General features: G+C 40.0%; 1 protein-coding gene across 1 annotated transcript; it reads right to left on the bottom strand.

Annotated features, from left to right (window-relative positions):
- Positions 1 to 10,086: 10,086 nt before the first annotated feature.
- On the bottom strand, positions 10,087 to 10,677 carry LOC100496467 (olfactory receptor 1019-like). The gene has a single exon (XM_002935440.2). The coding sequence runs from the start codon at positions 10,663 to 10,665 to the stop codon at positions 10,087 to 10,089; it is 579 nt and encodes a 192-aa protein (XP_002935486.2). The 5' UTR covers positions 10,666 to 10,677.
- Positions 10,678 to 18,655: the final 7,978 nt, after the last annotated feature.

Below are 18,655 nucleotides of genomic sequence, written 5' to 3'. Positions count from 1 at the left end.
TTGGACCCGAGCATTCTGTATAATGGGTCCTATAACTGTATTACACTACTCTAGATTCTGAAAGTTCACTCAAGCCCCCCCCAAATATCTAGAATGGGTACACCTTGTAGAGGAGGTTAGAAAATAAAAATAAATAACTAACATGGCCCATGTCATGGCCAATGTGTACAAGCTATTGGATAATTTGGGCACCATGGCTCCCCTTTATCAATAGTGAACATCCCTCACCCCTGCTGACATAATGCTCTGGTACATCATTTTAGACTGGAGAATGTAAGTGTGTTTAGGACTGCAATGTCATTTTACGGCTGTACTGTACTGTAACAGAAGTAACTCTGACTTCTGATAAGTGGTATTTCTTTATTAACCAAATGTCACCAGGAGAGTGGCACCCCTCTGGTGCAAAGCTAGGCCTTTCCTTGGTATAAAACAGAAGGGATCAGAATTTTATCAAGCACAATTGGTAGGAAATATATTGACAAGTATAACTAGGATACAGATCTGTGTAGATAGTATTTGTGGGGAGACATTCTATATGCCAAAAACTCTATGACGGTTTGCCAGAAATTGGCTATTGGTGTACAAAACCAAATCATATGGAAATTTGCAGCTTGTGACCCACTACAGTTGCAAGATTTGTCCGGTCTTCTTCCCAAATTATGGAGTCTGATTAGGGAATTAAGTACTTTGCATTGGGTAAGCCTATATCTTGTGGAAAGCAAAAGAATTTATAACAGATATCAGTTGCATCCTCAAAGTCTTTCTGGGTCAAGTCAGGGATTACCCTTCATATGGTCAAAAAGTTTGCAAACAGAGACCAAGAGAATCTCATACAATCCCAAACTTGAAAACTAGATTTTGTTGCAGAAAATCGCAACAATTCTGAATGCTAAAATACATCAGCTTAAACATGTTGAGATCATGTAGAAGCTAAAACCTGCTGAGATCATGTAGAAGCTAAAACCCGTTGAGATCATGTAGAAGCTAAAACCCGTTGAGATCATGTAGAAGCTAAAACCCATTGAGATCATGTAGAAGCAAAACCCGTTGAGATCATGTAGAAGCAAAACCTGTTGAGATCATGTAGAAGCAAAACCTGTTGAGATCATGTAGAAGCTAAAACCTGCTGAGATCATGCAGAAGCAAAAACCTGCTGAGATCATGTAGAAGCTAAAACCCATTGAGATCATGTAGAAGCTAAAACCTGCTGAGATCATGTAGAAGCTAAAACCCGTTGAGATCATGTAGAAGCTAAAACCTGCTGAGATCATGTAGAAGCTAAAACCCGTTGAGATCATGTAGAAGCTAAAACCTGCTGAGATCATGCAGAAGCAAAAACCTGCTGAGATCACGTAGAAGCCAAAATCTATTGAGATCATGTAGAAGCTAAAACCTGTTGAGATCATGTAGAAGCTAAAACCTGCTGAGATCATGTAGAAGTCAATGGCAGATGTCACTTTTACAATTGGGAGATCTATGGTTTTAGAGGTTTCCAGGGTTTTTTTGACACTGGCTTTTGTGTGACAATACAAAAAGTGTAGATTTCAAGTCGGAAAAGTCATTTTTTCAACATTTCCTAGACTTTTTGTAGGTGTATGGTGTAAAAAGAATGAAAGGTTTGGGTTATATGGAACTGGGAGAAAGCACTATTGCAGATAATACAATGTTATGACCAGGAAATAAAGATATAAATTTGGGAAAACTAGACCCCTGGAGCTATAAAGTTTTCCCCAAGTCTCTCTAATACCCCTGTAGTTCCATGTGAATGGGAGAAGTGTTGAATTCATTTGTTTGAAAAGTAAATCGTTTTTAAAATATTAACATGGCTCCATGTCTGACAGGAGCTCCCTCCCAGTAGTGGATTTCATTATCCAGAATGGAGGAGCTTTGGACAAAGTGACTACAGATGGACATACTGCACTTCATTATGGAGTAAAATATAACAAACTGGACTGTATTCGACTTCTCTTGAGAGCAAAAGCATCTCTAACTGCAGTGAATAATGATGGATTAACCCCTTTGATGCTGGCTCAAAGTATGAAGCATACAGACTGTGAAGAGCTGCTTGAAAAAGCAGCAACAGGATGTTTTGTATGTGATGTGGATTTTGATTGGTTCCATCAAGATGAGGAAGAAAGCAATAGTGAAGACGATGAAGGAGAAAAGACCATCTCTTTGTCAACGCCAATCAAGCTCCCTCCCTGGCACAGCTCCATGGGTTTGGACATCAGCAACAAGACATATGAAACTATAAATATTCCTCAGAGGGGACCACCTCCCCACAGATCCAGGAGTCTGGAGACCCCACCACCCCTTCCTGCAAAAACTCATCCTCGTAAGTGCTCAGAATTTTCACTCCAGTCCTCTTTTACCTCAAATCGTCCTCTAAGCACTATCAGCCAGCCATCTACAAGTGAGGAATGGGAGGCTTTACAAGAAGCTGGGTTGCAACGACGGTCATCTGAACCTCCACGATGCTCCATGGACCATCCTTCCTTCCCTCTAAAATCCAGCACAGATGGAATTAAGTCATACAGGAGAGTTAAAGGGACCTGTACTGCCCTACCACACTCAGATTTTCCACCACATGGCAGAGCTTCTCTCCTTGGCTCTTCCCCATTCTGTCATCCTGACTCTGAGAAGCTCACAGGTGGCATAAATAGGAAAAGATGCTCCCAAGATGAAAATTTGCAACAATCACCAAAGTGATACCTGTTCCCCAAAGGAATGCCGTGTGACCAGAAAACTGTATAGGGGATTCAGTGTCTGTTCATTCTACTGTATATTTTGAGTGTCTTCAGTGGACCGTCAAGGGACTTAAAAACATTTCAAGGACTGTTGGCTGCTAATGTGATTGAAAAAAGTCAAAGTAGTCCTGGATTAGTATGTAAATATATATATATTCTCTTTATCTTATCATACTTGTGTGTATGTTTATGTACATATAATGTTGCATTATTGCAGGACATTCGTGGGCGAGTGTCTTGCCATTTATCTTTTTTAATCATGTGACCATAAGAATTCAAAAGAATTCAGTAATAATACCCCAAACTGCTAATACATTTCAGTTTAAAATCAAATTACACACACATATATATATATTAAAATCAAAGCAGGTTCAGAAAGATGTTGGCAATGTGCAATGCATAAGTGCCGGTGGACAGAAGTCACAAGGGATAACTGCATTTAGTACAGGAATCCCATGCATCTTGCAGTGCTGCACATTAGCATGTGGCACAGAGTGCAGTAGGACTAACTGAGCAGTTCCAAGTCTAGAGGCATTCACCACTGTGAGTTCCACAACCACAAACTTGCTGCAAATATATTAACAATGTATTGTGGTGTTGGTGGCCTTGAAGAATTTTTCATGGTTATTTATGTAATGTTCATGCAACCTACATATCCAGTATGAAATTGGGGATCTGGGCCCCTTAGCACAAGTGTATATCTTATAGTTGCTTAATAGAAAGGCAGGATCATGAAATTAAGGTGAGCTGAATACATCCAATACAATGAGTCCATTAAAAATATACAATTCTTTGTACTATGAATTGGTTATATAAACTATATCAGAATCTTTCTAGTTATGAGTTTGGACTAGGCTGAGCTTTGTTATTTTCCAAAACAAAACTAGGCAGCAATGATTCCTCTAGCTTTAGTTATTTTATTGTATGTGTCACTGTGACCTAATCTGTAATGGATGATAGATATATATATTATCTTTTTTTGTTAGTGATTAGAGGTAACCCTCTAATCCCAGCAACGAGACACAGCGGGAAATACCAAATCATACATGTCAATTGAAAACTTATAATTGACTTGATAGAATAGTATGTTTTTATTTTTGTTATCTGTGGATTCTTCCCACCTCCTGGGTCAACTGTCCAGCATTTTTAGTATTTCACAATATAAACTGTACCACTATACTGTTAGTAGCATGCTATTTTTTTTTACAGTAATAAATATTTCTATTGTTTGTACTTTTCAAAAAAAAAAAAAAAAAATATTAACATGGCCCCAAAGGGTAAGGGTAGGTTTGGGCCAATGTATGAAGTCTTCAACCATAGGGAACTGGACTGGGTCCAACTTTGGGTAAACATACAGCTTCAAATCCAGGTGAATTTCCATACTCCAATATCTATAGGAAGTAAACCATGTTAATGGAACATCATGAGAAAGCTCCAGAGGTTGAAAGTTGTTAATGGGTAAAATAAGGGACTTGTCACAGTTGATTCAGAGGCCGGAGAGTTGATCAAATAGGCCCAATATTTATAGTGTGCAGGCAAGGACTTAACTGGATCTGTTAAATATATGAGTAGCTTGTTTGCAACGAGGAACATTTTCTCAGTACCAGTATCCTTAATTTGGTTGGCCTCATGAATCAGCATGGCCAAGAGTTAAATCATCAGGGCAAACAGTGTTTGGGAATGAGGAAAGCCTTTTTTTGTTCCCCTGGACAATGGTTATTATATAATTTACCCTGATATGTGCAATGGATTTTTGTACAAAAGCTTTACCGAATTAATTATCCCCTCACGTCAAAATGTTGAACTACCTCTCACAAGAATTACCATTACATGGAATTAAAGCCTCTCTAATGGCAAGGAGAGAGTTGGGTGCGGGTATAAGTTTTTGTTGATTAAGTCGGGGTTGGCTTTTTTCTGACCCTGACACCACTAGCTCCAATGCTTATGATGCAGTTCCTGTAAATCATTGCAAAAAAAAAAAATTTCAACAATGGTATAACATTACAGAAGAAATGGTCAATGATATGGGAACCACAATATGAAATGAAGATATAATGTAAGCATGTCCAATAGGATCCAAAAAATTAACAACCAATGATTGTTAAAAATTTCGAAAATCTGTTATTAAGACAAGCGCCTCTTTAAGCCAGGGGGGACCTGAGTCAGCCAAATACAATAGTGTATAATCAGCATAGAGAGATATAATTTGTTCTACTCCCCAAAACTGGAGACTTTGAATTTATTTAGTGTTCCATATCTATATCACCAGTGGCTTGTTGGCAAAGTTGTGTGACTCCAGGCAAAGTCATTCAGAGGCTACTCAAGCAAAAAAAGTTCTGTCTTGCACAAACAAGGCATAACATGCACAGGATCAGACTGAGGGGTGCAGGGCCCACTGAGGCTACTGCCACCACCAAGCTCCATCCCCCGCCGCGCCCCTTTAACCCCTCTCAGGGGCCCCCTTCTCGACGTCCTCCCCTGAGCCTGCATGAGTGAAACAAGCCAGGGGAGGACACCGGCGGCCAGAGGAGCAGCAACAGGCATCGGGTCTGGCCCGCCGAGGTCCAGTCTGACCCTGAACATGTATGTGCAATTGTGCGCATCACATGAATGCTCTCAACTATCTAATGAAATGCATCATTTTGCTGTGAATCCAAAAAAATTCTCTCCTTGCTATTTGAGAGTAAGGGGACCAACTTCTGAGAAGTCTCATTATAAAGTAATAAAACTAGGGATGCACCATTTCAGGATTCAACCTTTTTTTAGCAGGATTCGGATTCAGCCAAATCCATGGTCCTGCCGAATCCTTCAAATGATGCGACTATTTGTCACATAAACACAGTTTTTGCTAAATTTTCGGTGCAAGCTGCGCATGCTAGTGATGAGCAACTTTTTTTGCCAGGAGTGGATTCGCAACAAACTTACGCATTTCAATATTGGCAAATTGATTCACGAAATTCCACAAAAATGATGTGCAGCAAAATTCATTGAGCATCAAAAAGAAAAAATTGTGGTTCACAAAATAGGGCACAGTTGCGGCAAAATAGGCATGGTTGTGTAAAAAAAAGTGCAGGCGGCAAAATATAAAGACATAGGTAAAGAAAAAGTCATGTTTCACTAATTTTTTTTTTATCTGGTAGAATTAAGTCTAAAACAACTGGACTTTTCTGAGTTTTTCTTGAAAACGTTTCACCACTCATCCGAGTGGCTTCTTCAGTTCAAATGACTGGTAGGGAATTCCCGGGTATTTAAACTCTTGATGGTAGTACAGTCACAGACATCCAATCACAATGGTTGAACTTATTCAGTTAGGTGTTAGCTGAAACTGACAGGTGTAAGATGGTATGATCCAATCACAATGGTACCATGATTGTCATTGATGCAGGTGTTAATCCTTCAAAGTACATGACTGGAAGTGTGAACTGATGTGAAACCACCAGGGTAAGGATGTCAAAGCGGCTTTGTATGTTGTAAGTAGTGATGGGCGAAAAGTTTCGCCAGGCATGGATTCGCGGCGAAACGGATGAAAAATTTCGCCGCGGAAAAATTCGCCGCACGTCAAAAAATTGTCGCGGCGTCAAAAAAGAATAGTCGCGGGCGACGAAACAAGAGCCGCGCAATGAAACAAGAGCCGCGCGACGAAACAAGAGCCGCGGGCGACGAAACAAGAGCCGCGGGCGACGAAACAAGAGCCGCGGGCGACGAAACAAGAGCCGTGCGACAAAATAATAGCTGCGCGACAAAATAATAGCTGCGGGCGACGAAACAAGAGCCGCGGGCGACGAAACAAGAGCCGCGCGACGAAACAAGAGCCGCGGGCGACGAAACAAGAGCCGCGGGCGACGAAACAAGAGCCGCGCGACGAAACAAGAGCCGCGCGTCGAAACAAGAGCCGCGCAACAAAATAATAGCCGCGGGCGACAATTTTTTTTGTCGCACGACATTTTCGCCGCTTCGCGAATTTTTCGCCGTTTCGCGGATCTTTTCAAAGATTCGCGAATTTTTCGGCGAAACGGAACAGATTCGCTCATCACTAGTTGTAAGTTGTTTTGTCTCCCCAATGTATAAGTCAGAGCACTCTTCACTACACTGGACAGCACAGACCACATTACTCTCATGTGCAGGCGAAGCAACATAGTCATCCCATATGTTGCTGGAACATCAGAAAAACTTTCAACAAAACATCGCATTCCTGTGTTTTTCAAACCCAGCAACACCCTGAGACAAAAGCTGGTGCACCCTAAACCCAAGCACATGAAAAGTAATGTGGGCTATGCCCCCAGTGTAGTGAAAGGTGCTCAGACTTATACATTGGGGAGACAAAACAACCTCTCTGTAAGAGAATGGCCCAACATAGGCGGGCAAACTCCTCAGGACAAGACTCAGCAGTCTATCTACACCTCAAAGAAAAAGGTCACTCTTTTGAGGACAGTAACGTGCCTGGGACACAGCTTGTCATCAACATACAATGCCGCTTTGACACCCTTACCCCGGCGGTTTCACAACAGTTCACACTTCCAGTCATGTACTTTAAAGGATTTTCACCTGCATCAATGAGAATCATGGTACCATTGTGATTGGATCATACCTTCTTACACCTGTCAGTTTCAGCCAACACCTAACTGAATAAGTTCAATTGAACCATTCTGATTGGATGTCTGTGTCTGAACTACAGTACAATCAAGAGTTTAAATACCAGGGAATCCCCTACCAGTCATTTGAACTGAAGAATCCCCTCGGATGAGTGGTGAAACGTTTTAAAAAAAAAACTCAGAAAAGTCCAGTTGTTTTGGACATAATTCTACTAAATACTGTATATCAATCCTAATGTTCAAGCTCATCACACCGAAAACTGAGACCTCGCCCATTTTAACAACATTACAATTAGGGTCACAGATGCCTGTGAACATTACTATTACATAAATGGCTACATTTACACAACATGAAAAACAATAAAAATTATATTAATTGGAATGTCATGTTTTCGGACTTGCCGTATGATGTAAAGAACAGAAAAAAGTCTAAAGATTTGAAGGCAATATTTTCAAGTGACCCTGTCCTCAAAGAGTGAGAGAGCGATCCAATACCAATGTCTAGTGCTCGATACAATATTAGAATAGTTTGTAGTTTAACAGCAACATGGGGAGGCCTGTTTATCAACATTCTCATTTTAGTGGTTATAGAGGTTTTTGAAACCTTGTAAAAACAAATTTTCTCTAAAACCACGAACGCCAAGTTTATTAAAATAACCATTTCTTAAAAAGCTTGAGTGGAAAAAGCCATGAAAAGTCGTCCTAAACCATAAATTGCACAAAAAAATGTTTTAGTAAGAATTTTTATGTGCTTACAAACAAATAAACGCAAAGGAAGATTGTTTCAGTTTGACATTTGCCATTGACTTCTAGATGTTTTTCTCTTATTGCTTGATAAATCATGTTTTTCTGTGGTTTAAAGAAAACGGTAAATTCAACCATTTTTGTGGTAAAACATTAAAATCGTGAAAACCATGATCTTTATTAACTCTGCCCCGTAGTATAGAAGCAACACCAGAAGACAGCAAAGTTCTGGTGAGAAACAGATTAAAACCCTACACAACCTCAGTGATTATTATCAAAGAAATAGAGTCAGTTTTATTAAATATTATATTAGTATTATTATATATTATATTAAATATATTATATTATATTATATAAAACATGGAAATTGGTTAAAAGCCCCCAAACTCTTGCCTATCCTGTACTGCACACAAAAACAAACAAAAAATTGGCACCATCCCACTCTTTTGATTGACATGAAGCACTCAAATAGTGATTGTGATTAGAGATGGGCGGAAATATTTGCCAGACACGGATTTGCAGCAAATTTCCACATTTCTCCATTGTTGAATTTTTTCGCAAAAAGGGACCAAACTTGGCGTGGAAAAATTCACTGCATGTCCAAAAATTGGTGCCCACGTCACAAGAATTGTCTCTCCCATAAAAAGAATTGTTGTGTGTCAAACTTATTGTCACACGCGACTAATTTTTCCTGTTTTGCAAATCTTTTGAAAGATTTGCGAAATTTTCTAAGAAGTAGGACAGGTTCGCTCATCACTTATTGGATTCTTACATAGACAGTAAATAGTAATGAGCGAATCTGTCCCATTTTGTGAAAAATCCGCTAAACTACATGATAATTCACAAGATAGAGTAAAATCCATGAAACGTTTGTTCCGCAACTTTTTTTGCCACGTGTGTTCAATTTGGCATTACCACAACTTTTTCTGATGGGCAACAAATTTTTCTGCAGCACATTTTTGTGGAAGTTTCCTGAAACAATTTGCCAATGGTAATATGCAGAAATACGCTGTGAATCCATGCCTCGCTCTTCACAGCAAAGGTTAGGATGGCAAAAGTTTGTGTGATGCGGATTTTAAGTACAGGTTATCCAGAAAGCTCCGAATTACGGAAAGGCCATCTCCCATAGACTCCATTTTAATCAAATAATTCAGAATTTTAAAACTGATTTCCTTTTTCTCTGTAATAATAAAACAGTACCAGTACTTGATCCCAACTAAGATATAATTACCCCTTATTGGGGCAGAACAGCCCTATTGGGTTTATTTAATGGTTAAATGATTCCCTTTTCTCTGTAATAATAAAACAGTACCTGTACTTGATCCCAACTAAGATATAATTACCCCTTATTGGGGGCAGAACAGCCCTATTGGGTTTATTTAATGGTTAAATGATTCCCTTTTCTCTGTAATAATAAAACAGTACTTGTACTTGATCCCAACTAAGATATAATTACCCCTTATTGGGGGCAGAACAGCCCTATTGGGTTTATTTCATGGTTAAATGATTCCCTTTTCTCTGTAATAATAAAACAGTACCTGTACTTGATCCCAACTAAGATATAATTACCCCTTATTGGGGCAGAACAGCCCTATTGGGTTTATTTAATGGTTAAATGATTCCCTTTTCTCTGTAATAATAAAACAGTACCTGTACTTGATCCCAACTAAGATATAATTACCCCTTATTGGGGGCAGAACAGCCCTATTGGGTTTATTTCATGGTTAAATGATTCCCTTTTCTCTGTAATAATAAAACAGTACCTTGTAATTGAACTAATATATAAATAATCTTTATTGGATGCAAAACAATCCTATTGGGTTAATTCATGTTTTATTGATTTTTTAGTAGACTTAAGGAATGGATGTCCAAATTACGGAAAGATCCCTTATCCGGAATACCCTCGGTCCTGAGCATTCTGGATAACAGGTCCTATACCTGTACCATGCTTTGACCCAAAACAGAGATGGAATCTAGTCAGACCTGTATAAATGTATATCTTTTTAGATCTGGCGATCGCGTAGTTTAATAAAAGCCGACTGAAATTCTTTGTTCTTTAGTGTATAAATCAGTGGATTCAACATGGGGATCAGCACAATGTGCAAAAGGGCAAAAAACTTGTCTCTTTTGGAATAATAGCTTGTGGTGGGTCTCACATACAAAAAAACTAGAGTCCCATAAAAAATAATAACACAGCTCAGGTGAGAAGCACAGGTAGAAAAGGCTTTTTGTCTTCCCTCTGAGGATTGTATTTTCAGGATAGCAGAGATGATAAATATGTATGAGGTCAGAATAGGCAGAAAGAAACTGAAGACCACCAGTGCCCCTTCAATGTAGTTTAGAAGCTGCACCATGAAGGTGTCACTGCAGGAAAGCTTTAGCAGCGGTGTAACATCACAGAAGAAATGCTCAATGACGTGGGAACCACAATATGACAGTTTGGATATAACGGTAACGTGCCCAATAGGGTCCAAAAAACTAACGACCAATGATGCAACGATCAACGTAAGGCAGAGCTTCGGAGTCATCCGGGCAATATAACGAAGTGGATCACAAATGGCGACATAACGATCATACGCCATGATGGTCAGCAGAGAGTATTCAACTAGAAGCAAAGAGATGTAGACATACATCTGAGCCATGCACCCTGAATACGTCATATTCTTCTGTCGTGTGAGAAGCAGGTGTAATAAAGTAGGCAAGATATTAGTGGTGGAAACGATATCATTCATCGAAAGAGTCAATAGTAACAAGTACATGGGGGTGTGTAAGTGAGAATGTAACGAAATCACCAAAACCACAGTGAGATTTCCTAGAAGAATGAGAAGGTAGATGCCGAGGAACACAATAAAGGGCAACAGTTGCAGCTCGGGATCATCAGAAAATCCTTGGATTAAGAAATCTGACACATTTCCTGGCGGCATTTTCAAGTATTTTTTATTGGTTACAAAGGTAGAAATACCACATTCCACAGTTCCTCTGTTACCAAAAGAGACTTTCGTGTTGATGGAGCAGTAGCGCAGTGCCTTTCCAGGTTCTATTTTCTTTTATGTGCCTGGCACTCTAATGCTTAATGTTGCTTTGCACATAGGTTTAGCCAAGGAATTCAAATGGAGATGTTGGTAAAGCAGGGGTTCCCCCAAATAAGTCTGCAATAAAAATATTATACTGGGAGCCGGATAATAGGATATTGAGGATTTTTTAGACAGTCCATTCAATATGTGATAGAGCGGTTACATGAGCCGATATATTGTTCTCTTGGTATCTAAGAAGGATCACATCAAACATCTCAAGTGCTCTCTCATCATACTCATTTTATAATACTTACATTTTTGCTTTTCCAAACAAAGCAAGGGCATTCCCTGTAATCGATTATGAGGTTTATGTTACAATTAACATTGTTTTTATATTATTTTACTTTACAAAATCACATTTTTTGGGGGTTTGGAAAACTTTCACCATTTCATTCCTCTCCAAAACGGCTAGAAACAAAGTACAGTGAAAGCAATACGTACACAATATATTGTAGAAAGCCTATAGTAAAATGCATTCAGGTGTCTCATTTGCACATACACTGACTCAGATCAAACAATAGAGATGTATAGTTCCTCGTATTTCCTTATATAAACAAACGCCTTCCCTGGAGCATGTAGCCACATCGGATCAATTACTGGCTAAGCCATTTCTAGATAAAATAAGAATGGTCCCTTTGGCACCAGTAATGTAACCCCTGGAGACCATGGAGGTCTGTAGCATAGAGACACCATTACTTTCCGGCACTAAGTGAGATGAACAATTTGTAACCTATTGATAAAGCGTCAATGTTAAAGAACACAGTCTATTTCACTGGAGGGGCCAACATTTTAGGCACCCCCACAGTGAAAATGGGCGCTAGTAGTGATGAAAAATCTTTCCCGTTTTGCGTCGCTGAAAAATTGTTTAAAAAAAATGTTTGAAAAGATTCACAAAATGGTGAAAATGTTGCAAGTTTAAAAAAAAATGTTTGCGTACATCATTTTTCAGCCACGTGCGAAAATCTTTTGATGCATATGTAAAAAACATGACGGGCATGACTTTTTTTTTGAAGAACGTCATTTCTTTTACTCATGCAACTTTTTTTGACACACATCAATTTTTTTAACGTTGATGCGTGCCAAATTTTTTTGCAGCGAATTTTGGCGCCCGTTTCGTGATAGATCCCAAAATGGCGAAACACAGAAATTCGCAGTAAATCCATGCCTGGCGAATGATTTCACTCATCACTAACGCTAAGTTGTTTCCTCAGGCTGGTGCTCCTGTTAGGAGAGAACTTCACTAGGCTGTGGGAGAAACCAGAGCGTCACACCGCCATTTTATTTACCTTTCTCCCAGTGTCCCAGGAAATTTGTGCAGGGGATTCCTGGTGTGACCGCCATTTTACTTACTTTTGTCCCGGTGTCCCACCAGGTTTCTTCCACAACCTAGTGAAGTTCTCTCCTAACAGGAGCACCAGCCTGAGGAAACAACTTGGCATTAGTGATGGGCGAAATCATTTGCCAGGTATGGATTCGCAACGAATTACCATATTTCGCCATTGGGGGATTTTTTCACGAAATGGGCGTCAATATTCGCTGTGGAAAAATTCGGCACGCATCAACGTGCGTTAAAAAAATTGATGTGCAGCAAAAAAAGTTGCATGAGTAAAAGAAATGACGTGAGAAACCTGAGCGTCACACTGCCATTTTACTTACCTTTCTCCCAGTGTCCCAGGAAATTTGTGCAGGGGATTCCTGTGACACTGGGAAAAAGGTGACCGCCATTTTACTTCCTTTTCTCCTGGTGTCTTACCAGGTTTCTTCAGGCTGGTGCCTTTTCCTCAGGCTGGTGTTCCTGTTAGGAGTAGTGATGGGAGAAATGGTTCGCCAGGCATGGATTCATGGCGAATTTCCGCGAAATGGATGACAAAATTTACCGCAGAAAAATTGTCGCCGGCGCCAAAAAAGAATAGTCGCGGGCGTCATAGGAATACCCGCGCAACGAAATAATTGCCGCGGGCGACAAAAGAATAGCCGTGCGACAAAATAATAGCCGCGTGACAAAATAATAGCTGCGGGCGACAAAAGAATAGCCATGCGTCAAAAGAATAGCCATGGGTGACAAAATAATAGTTACAGGCGACAAATTTTTTGCCACATGACATTTTTGCCGTTTCGCAAATTTTTCACCGTTTCGCGGATCTTTTGAAAGATTCGCAAATTTTTCGGCGAAGCAGAACGGAACAGATTCGCTCATCACAAGTTGAGAGAGAACTTCACTAGGCTGTTGAAAAAACCTGAGCGTCACACCACCATTTTACTTACCTTTCTCCCAGTCTCCCAGGAATCCCCTGCACAAATTCTGAATTCCTATATGCGCAGGTGTGGTAAAGGATACACAAGGTTTTTTAGATTTTTGAGCCAAGTACCAAGGGGACTAAGCGCCAATGTAAGGAGATGACTGCGCAGCACTCATTTTTGTGCGGTTCTCCCCTAATAAGAGCCCCACCCTGGGGAAAAAACTTAGCTATCTATTTCACTAGGGGGTGCCTAACATTTTGGCACCCCCAGTGAAATAGACTTAACATTTCTTTTAAAAACTGGTACAGATTGTACACGTTTTTCCAACTTTACCTACAGACAAAGTTTTAACTTTGATAGAAGTCTTTTTTTTTTACAATATGATTCCCATTTTGTAACTTAAAAATCCTATTTTTCAAAAACTTCAACATTCTGTTTATTAAAGGGATGCTGTTGTGATGGGGCACTTTTTATTATGTTGGGTTGAAAACCCCAACATACTGTTCTTTGACTGCAGCTTATTCTTCCGCTTCTTCTTAGCGCCCCCCATTTTCTAAACGCTACTCCTCCTACAGTTTTAGGGGTACAACATCCAAACTCTCCAAACTACTTCACCTTATAGCAAAGCTTTTGCTTTTCTAAGCAAAACTGCCCCCCCATCTTTTTATGGTGAACCCCCCAATTTTCCCATTGACTTTGACAGGGAAGATTTTCAGTCTGCTGCCACTCTTACAGCTTTGAAGCTACACCCCCCAAACTTGAATACAATAATAATAGGGTCACCCTGAATGAAATAGTGACATTTTTTGGATCACCCAAAGTGGGAGGGACCAACAACAGCCAACCCACCTGACTTTAATGGGGAAATTGAAACTGCTGCCAATCTTACAGCTTTGAGGCTACACTCCCCAAACTCGAATCACAGTCATGGGCTCAGCCAGAATAGATTATGCTAATTGTTGGATGCCCAAAAGTGGGCAGAGCTGTGAACAGCCAATCAGATTTTACCTATTGACTTTCAATGTGGGAAATCCAACCTGCTGCCATACTCACAGTAATTACGCCGGGGGCCCCAAACTTTGCAGAGTTAGGCACCAGGTAACAGGGGTTCAAGGTTCGAAAAAGTGGGTAGAGCCACAAACAGCCAATCAGATTTTACCTACTGACTTTTTTTTACCTGCTGCCATTCTCACAATATTAACACCAGGCTCCCAAAACTTTGCACAGTCACTGGGTGACTATATGCCAAGTTCAAAAAAGTGGGCGGAGCTAACAACAGATTCCACCTATACATTTAAATTCAAACTGCTGTAGTTCTTTAAATATTAATACTAAGGTCCCCAAACTTTGCAGAGCTAGTCACCAGGTAACTGCGGTTTAGAGACCAACAGCCAATCAGATTTTACCTATCAAATTTTAATGGCAAAATTTAACCTGCTGCCAGTATTAACACTAGGGTCACTAGGGGACTGCATTTGTAGGTTTTAAAAAGTGGGTGGAGCCACCAACAGCCAAACAGACTTCACCTATTGAATTTTTTTTAAATTTAAATTTAAAATGCTGCCTTTCTCACACTATTTACAGTATGTCAGGGTTCCCAAACTTTGCACAGTAGGTCACTGGGTGACTATGTATTCAGGTTTAGAAGCCACCAACAGCCAATCACATTTCTTTAATTTATTTCAGTGTGGAAATTTTAAATGCCAATGTCTCCTCACTCCAACTTGCAGCACAGCAGTAAAGTGTGCCTGAGTCTGAGCTTTCAGCCAGCACTACACATTAGAACTGCTTTCAGCTAACCTATTGTTTCTCCTACTCCCATGTAACTGGAGGAGTCCCAAGCCAGACTTGGATTTCTTACTATTGAGTGCTATTCTGATACCTACTGGGAGCTGCTATCTTGCTCCCTTCCCATTATTCTACTGATCGGCTGCTGGGGGTGAGGGGGGGATATCACTCCAACTTGCAGCGCAGCAGTAAAGTGTGCCTAAGTCTGAGCTTTCAGAAGGAGCCAGCACTACACATTAGAACTGCTTTCAGCTAACCTATTGTTTCTCTTACTCCCATGTAACTGGAGGAGTCCCAAGTCAGACTTGGATTTCTTACTATTGAGTGCTATTCTGTAAATGGGACTTTTCTAAGAGCCTAAAGGAATTTCTTCCCAGAATCCTGTTATGACTTATTTGCATACGTATGAGGCGGTCTCCTCAACCCTTTTAGCTTGTTTGTGTATCCCCACTCCTGGCTCTACCTAAGCTGATCAGAAAACCCTGCACTACACTGAGGAGCCCCAAGAAGGGCGAAACCGGTCTGTAGTTGGGAATCTGATCAGCTATTATCCCGGCTTTTGCATTGAAAACCCAGTGGGTCAGCATTAGTCTATAGGATAAACCCATGTAAATGGGACTTTTCTAAGAGCCTAAAGGAATTTCTTCCCAGAATCCTGTTATGACTTACAGTATTTGCATACGTATGAGGCAGTCTCCTCAACCCTTTTAGCTTGTTTCTGATACCTACTGGGAGCTGCTTTCTTGCTCCCTTCCCATTGTTCTGCTGGGAGGGGGGTTGCAATCTTAAATTCATATTGATGGCATGCTGGTCCTTCGTATATACATATGGGTATATAAGAAGAAAAAGGTCCCAAAATGGGCCGAAATGTTGGTTGTACACGCAATTATGATACACTAGTATTTATTTGAACCATAAGACCCTTGGTGCTGGTTGTGTTTGATTCGGTATCTATATGGTATTCTGTGCACAGGGGCTGTCCACACGACTCTATAGTTTTTGAGAACTTGGAGAATGCTGGAATATGGATCCATTTGTTTGTTTGGTAAAACTTAGCTTACATTCATTTTTTGGGTCACACCATTGACCAGTTAACTTCCACAAAATCTCGTTTGTTAACTAGGGCAACTGGCTGCCAGGAATAGATTGCTTTTAAAAATGTTAATATATATTTAATTAGAACACTAATGAGGCCTCCATGGGTCTTTCCTCTACAGACACAATTGCCGTATTATCTAGGGAAATTTGCTTACACTATTTTCTCCTCTGGCCTCTCTTGGGCTCTGTGATGTTTTCTCTTCTCACCACATACATATATATATATACTGTATATCTCAAGTTAGTTGGTTACAACAACCTGTATAATTCTTAATTCTGCACCGGAATCCTTGTCTTTAGGGATAAACAGAACATTTTTCAACAGCAGGAAAAATTCATCTCAGCAAAGTAAGTCAAATTATTCTTACGGATGCAACTTACTTTTTCTTAATTGACCAAACCAATTTCATGTCTCTCCCTTCATAACTATTGGGTCAAGGTTGTAAAGACTGTAAAGACCAAAACTCTTATATACAAATAACTTGACATCAAAGTATTTTTGCTGCACAATACCAATTGGAACATGTAGTCTTTAACATTATCCTGAGCACAATAATGCATACATCTTAGTACTGGAGAGCTGAACCCACACCTACAGTTAGAGAGTAGAATGGAATAATAATTGTTTTTACTGGAAAAAAATAACTCAGTGTTCTATGGGAATATAATCTTGGAGCAACCATTCCAGTCGGCATGTACTTGTGTTGGATGCAGGTCGGTTTTCTTTCTTGGAATCCACATTCCATAATCTAAAATGGCTTCCTTGAGGGGAACATGACCAGGAAGCAGTGATAGGTTTATCATAGATAAAAGGGTAAGTAAGGGGCAGAATGTAGGGTGGAGGGTCCATGGGTAGTTCACAATTTTTTTTACCATTTTGGGTGAAAACACTGGGAGCTCAAAACTAACAAAATAATAATACAATGAACTCTCTAATTCTTTATTCACCAGTAGGTTCTTCCAGCATCCACTGAGATTAGAAAAAGAGAGGTTCCATTCTAATATTAAAAACAGGGTTGTTATAGTAAGCACTGTATAATAGTAATGAGTGAATCAGCCCTGTTTCGCCAAAAAACTTGCGAAAAAATTGAAAAATTAGTGAACTGGTGAAAAAATAGTGAAGCGTTTGTGGCGCCTTTTTTTGATGCGATCATATCCTTTTCACCTATTTTGATGTAACCATGTCTTTTTTTTACATGACCGCAAAATTTCACTGCTATTTTGCAAAACAATTCTTCGATGGCGAAATATGCTGGGAATCCATGCCTGGCTTATTACTACTGTAGAATTTTCTCCCTAAAGTGTTTGTTCCAGCAGATACATAAGACCAGGGATCCCCAACCTTTTTAACTCGTGAACAACACTCAGATATAAAGAGTGTTGGTGAGCCACACAAGGATGAAAAGAGTATTTTGGAGATGCCAATTAAGGGCTGTGATTGGCTATTTGGTAGCCCCATGTGAACTGCTGGCCTGCAGGAGGCTCTGCTTGGGCTTCCAAAACTTGCCTCCAAGCAACATCCAAGCAACATGTTGCCCCCGAGCCACTGGTTGGGGATCACTGCACTAGACAGTTTCAAGAAAGGGTTGAATGGGTTTTTAGCAAGTGAGAAAATACAGAGTTAATGAAATCAGTTAGAATCAAATTGATTCCTGGAGTCAGGAAAGATTTTTCCCCTGCTAAAGGTGGCCATACACGGAGACGGCAGCTTATCGGCCCGTGTAGGGGCAGCAATGACGGGCATGCCCGACCGATATCTGGCCTGAAATTGGCCAGATATCGATCGGGCAGTTTAAAAGATTTAGTCGGATCGGGGACCGAATCTGCTCGTTGATGCGGTCCCCGAACCAACTGCCGCCATTATAAAGAATTAGCCTAAATTTGCCCAATATCACCCACCCGTAGGTGGCGATATCGGGAGACAATCTGCTCGCTTGGCACCTTAAGGTACATTGGAGAGGCTGCAGATGGAATTGTTTGCCTTTCTCTATAGTAACTAGGGTTTAGACAGGTTTTATTTATACCAAAAGGTAAAACTCGATGAATGTGTTATTTTCAACTTCAATCACTGCTACACCGTGTTGTGTTAAACACACATAAATGTAATTATAAACAGATTGCAGGAGTACATTCTATAATCTAACAGATTCCAATTCATTTGCCATGTCCATGGGGCAATGTCTCTTTTGCTGCTGTAACCCAATGGCATTGTGTTTTTGGAGATATATCACAAACTTAAAAACAAACAAAAAAAAACAAGGAAAATAAAACAGATTCTACCCCATTTACTGTATGTACGACTGATATATATAATATAATTTACTGTGTCAAATTTTAGACTGATATTGTAGTACAAATCTATCAAGGAGGC

Source organism: Xenopus tropicalis, chromosome 7, assembly GCF_000004195.4.
Source record: "Xenopus tropicalis strain Nigerian chromosome 7, UCB_Xtro_10.0, whole genome shotgun sequence".
NCBI lineage: Eukaryota > Metazoa > Chordata > Amphibia > Anura > Pipidae > Xenopus > Xenopus tropicalis.
The sequence above is the reverse complement of the archived record's forward strand: the minus strand, read 5'-3'. Positions and strand labels throughout refer to the sequence as shown.